General features: G+C 50.5%; 1 protein-coding gene across 1 annotated transcript in view; it reads right to left on the reverse strand.

The window, feature by feature from the left end:
• The window catches only part of HAT1 (histone acetyltransferase 1), a 44,566-nt gene that overhangs the window by 9,132 nt on the left and 30,547 nt on the right, over positions 1-4,887 (reverse strand). Inside the window, exon 10 of the mRNA XM_019553686.1 lies at positions 2,519-2,635. Within this exon, the coding sequence (XP_019409231.1) occupies positions 2,519-2,635 (117 nt within the window). The remainder of the gene's footprint in view (positions 1-2,518; positions 2,636-4,887) is intronic.

Genomic DNA, 4,887 nt, shown 5'->3' on the forward strand with positions numbered 1-4,887 from the left:
GACTGCTGAACCAGAGGGCTGTGGGGTTGGGGGAGGCCGCCCACGTGCTCCCCAGGGGACTGGAAGCGGACCGGAAGTACTTCTGGTGCACTTCTGGATTTCGCCACTGAGCACATGGGGCGCCCCACTGTGTTTGTGTTGGATGCTCCATCTGCCCCAGTATTGCTGTGTTCATGAGCTGTGCCTGGTACCTCAAGCTACGTAGAAAAATAAATTTAAAAGCTGTGTCTATGTCCAAACCACTGATTCTCAGAATCAGCATCGAATCTTCATATCTGAATTGAATCGAGGACAGTGATCCGAATCAACAAATTGAATCACTATCCCCAATTCGGGCCAATTCCAAATCCTTATCGATTTTGCACACCCCTAAAAGCTAACAGCAGCTAGCAACCCACTGGGAAGATGGGGCCCAGTTCGAACAGACAAGCGGGGTAAATTAGTAGGGCTGTGCAAAGCTTTGGTCCCCTATTCAATTCGGCAGGGATTCGGCCTAATCTGGTGGCTGAATCTCTGAATCTGAATCGAATCAGAAGACCCTTTACTCTCTCCAAATAGACTCGGAACCCTCGGAATCAATTTGGAGAGATTTGGTGATTCAGACATAGAGACAGCTTTGAAAGTTTTTTCTACATCCCTCTAGGTAGCAGCGGCTAATGAATGCTGTGGCACATGGAACATCCCACTGAAACACAGGGGGCTCCCCAGCATGCTTAGTGGCAGACCCAGAAGTGGACCAGAAGCACTTCCAGGTCCACCTGGGAGCGTGCTGGGGGGTGGGGCACCCAGGGTCCTCCTGCAGCTGATCGCTGGGCCGGGGGGCCATGGAGGGGGGTCCCCAGCATGCTCTCCGGCAGACCTGGAAGTGGACCGAAAATACAGCCCACTTCCAAGTTTGCTGCCAAGCACCCTGCGCTGCTGTGGGACACTGCATCCACCCCAGCACTGCAGTGATCATGAGCTGTGCTGCTACTTCAAGGTATGTAGAAAAAACTTTTAAAGCTGTGCCTGTGTCTGAATCGCTGATGCACCGAATCAGCATCGAATCGTCCAATTCAGATTTGGCCAAACTGAATCGGGGACAGTGATCCAAATCAATGGATTGAATCACTGTCCCCGATTCAGGCCCAACCCGAATCAAATAGGGCCCGTTTCACACACCCCTATAAATTATCTCACGTTGAGCTCCATGTTGCCATAGTTAGTCTGCTGTTGGTACCACATCTAGCTCATTTATAGCTAAGATTAGGAATATCTAGGGTGCAGTCTGCCTATAAAACTGAAAAGATGAAAATGGACAATAAAATGTTTCCTTTTTCATTACCTTTGAATTGATACTCCCCAAAAGTATCCTGATTTTAGGTGGGAGGGACTTCTAGTTGGCTATTTTAACCCAACAATTTCCTGCCAACCTAAGGAAATGAACTACCAGAAATCAAACATAGGATCTTCTGCATGGCTATGTGAAAAACTACTTCCAGTGACCATGAACAAGCTCTTCATTTGTGTAGATCTGACCTGTGTATCACATAAGCAAGGGATGGGCAAAATCTGGCCCACAGAATCCTTTGGTGGGCTGAATCCAGCCTATCTTGCCCACAGCATATTCCTCAGCCCCGCCCAAACCAAGCATGGGGAGCAGCCTAGACCATGGCGCATACAGCCAGTCTTGCTGCTCCTGAACGCGTAAGCGGGGCAGACAGCATGGTAGCTGGACCCAGCTTCCTGAAAGCCCCCATGGCGATGGCTTGCTCTGCCCACCTGCCACTGCCAGTGTCTCTACTGCTGCCATCAGATCTGACCCCATTGCCCAGGCATCCCAGCCCATCTACTCTACACCTACTACCAGCAGTGCTGGATGGAGTGGGCAGGGTCCCCACAGACATGGGCCTGGGACCTCCACAGGTGAGGCATGCTTAGCTGGGCAGTTGGAATAGGGCCACAGGTGGGCAGCTAGTAGCATCCAGGAGTGGGATGGGAGCCAGGATTGTGGGGCAGTGACAATACAGGGACAGGTTCTGGGGCACAGCTGCAACCTGCTCCCTGCATAGCCCTGCCCACGGAAATGGCTCCTGTTGCAGGAACGCGAGTGGAGTGGATCATGATTTTGTCTCAGTCCCTGGCTCCATGTCACCGTCCCACAATCCTGGCACTGCCTACCCATTCCTGGACACCACTCCCTGCCCACGGCCCCATCCCATCCGTCCAGCAGAACGCATGCTGCTTGTGGGAGTCCTGCACTGGTGTCCATGGACACCCTGTCTGCTCTGTCTGGCACCCCCAGCAGTGGGTGCGCAGCAGACGGGCCTAGGGCCAGATAGGATCAGTTGCTCCCCACCCCCCAGCAGCTCACCAAAGCTCCTTAAGAGGCCCCCCAGTCCAAATAATTGCACACCCAGATATAGACAGTAACAGTTGATAGGCTAAAGAATTGCCATCAACTATGTTCATGGAAAGCTAAACAACATGCATAATCAATTACGAAATAAGCATCAAAAGGTACTTAAGTCATATGCACCTTATAGGGACCAATCAGTCTTCTTTTGACATCCAATCTGTAACTTCTAGATTGCTCTGTGTCACCCATATCTGTTGCACGCAATCGCAGAATTTCATATACTCGCCTCGTGTGTTGCTGATTAAAAAGAAGAAGAATGTGACTATAAAGATGTTGCAATTTGCAGTCTTACTGAAGAATATTTTATGAAGCAGAAAGATGCAAAGAACTGTTAAGCTATTGTTCCACATGTATCATAATGAGGCATTCATAGGTTATTAACACAAAAAACACCTAGATTTCCATGTCTATTTGTTTCTCTTAACCAGCTGGCCTGGCAACCCAATCTCCTACCCATGATCTTTCTTCTAAAGTGATTTCTCTCATGCAACCAGTGTGTTCATGTCCCTGGGTCTCATAGCTGACCCATGTGGCATCTGCTCCAGCCAGTACAGAACCTGCACCACATCAGTGCCCCAGCAGGCAATGTGTGGCATGTGTCCCAGACCAGCCATAATGGGAGCTGTGTGTAGTGGAGGAGCGGGAGCTGTGTGCAGCATGGATCCCAGACCATGTGGAACAGGTGCCATGTGCAGGGCAGGTCCTGGAGCAGGCACTGGATCCAGCATGTGGGGGCCAAGCGTGGGTGTCCATGGACCTGATCTGGCTTGTAGATTGGCCCTGCACCACTCAACCAGGTTGCAGGACCAGGTGAGTTTTACACCTCTGTTTTTGAGGGGGAGTACAGGAACCTGACATCTGGAATTGTATTTTGGGACCAAGTGAATAACAGTTCCCTACACACTTCATCCACACTCTACATGATTTTATAATATCATATCCTCTCCCAGCCTTCTCTTTGCAAATTGAAGTGTTTTAGCCTTCTGGTACAGCAGTCACTCCATACCCCTGATCATCTTCGTTTCCCTTCTACCTTTTCTAATTCCACTATGGCATGTTTCAGATGTGAAAACCAGAGCTGTACAGAGCATTCAAAATATGGGTGCACCATCCTCTGTACGCATATTTATTATTTCTACAAGTTGCTACTTAAATGTTAAAATATTTACCTACTCAAATTTAAATATACCACAGACATACAAAAAGACTGCATACCTGCTGTCCCCTTCTACCACTACAGTTTGTTTCCATGCAGAATTAGGGTACCCTTTAAACTTCAATTTAAAACAAAAATATTACTGGAGATTCAGAACATCCTGAAAACTTGGGAGCTTATTTGTGAAATATCTAAGAGACTCCTCTCCTGCAGAGTTTAAGTATTCTGCAGAAAGACTGCCTTCATGATTGTTTAGCAGGAACTGCCTTTTAATGCATTTTTAACGTAACATCATCATTTAGTACAAATAGGTTACCTAGACAAACTCAAAACTTTTTAGTCATATATACACCAAATGGTAATGATTAGAGGTGATATGGGATACATCGGTCCCATATCAGATCAGCACAGAAATAAGGAAAATTGTGGGGGGATTTTTTTGGCTGATAATGCCACCAATAAATGCCCCGTGCATGTGCACAGTTGCAGCGCAGCAAGCAGGTGGCCAGGAACGCAGCCCAGCAGCATGGAGAACAGCCAGGTCCAGCTGTTAAGTCTGTTGTGATGGAAGGGGCATGGCAGGGGAGCAGATTGAGGCCCCTGTGGTGAAAGAGGGAGTAGGTCAGGGGCAGGTGCTACACAGCCAGGGTGGGGTACAGAACAGTCACAAGTGGCTTGTTGGGGGAGGGGGGCGCAGAGAGGGAGGTGTGATTCCAACAACTGTGTGCACCCCAGGAGGGCATGGGGGGGTGGGGGGGCATATGCTCCCAGATCTGCGCGCAGCAAGGACGGGCTGCCACTACGGGCTGGGCTCTTCCTGGCGAAGGGAGTTGGGCCAGGTGGTGGTGGTGGTGCTGGGAGTGGGCTATGATGAATTTGGGGGTGGCTGCAGCCCCTCCATAATCCCCTCCCAGCGCTGCTGCCTGCCCCCAGCCCCCAGGGCAGCCCCGGCCCAGCCCCAAGCCGGGAAGAGCCCAGAGCCGACCCTGGCCCCAGTGGCAGCCTGCCTTGCCCTGTGGGCAGATCTGGGGGCATGCCGCCCCCCAGGGCGTGTGCAGCAGTGAGAGCCACACCCTCACACACCCCCAAGACGAGCAGAAGAGAAGATCATCATGGAGCACATCTGCGATGGGCCGGCCTCAGGGATGATGCTTCAGGGCAACCAGCATGGTTTCATTAGGGGCAGGTCATGTCAGACCAACCCGATTGCCTTTTATGATCAGGTCACAAAAGCGTTGGATGCAGGTGTCACCGTGGACTTCAGCAAGGCCTTTGACACCATCTCCCACCCCATCCTCGTTAAAAAATTGGGTGACTGTGGCATTGATGCCTA

The sequence above is a fragment of the Crocodylus porosus genome, unplaced genomic scaffold (genome assembly GCF_001723895.1).
Source record: "Crocodylus porosus isolate Cpor-Errol unplaced genomic scaffold, CroPor_comp1, whole genome shotgun sequence".
NCBI lineage: Eukaryota > Metazoa > Chordata > Crocodylia > Crocodylidae > Crocodylus > Crocodylus porosus.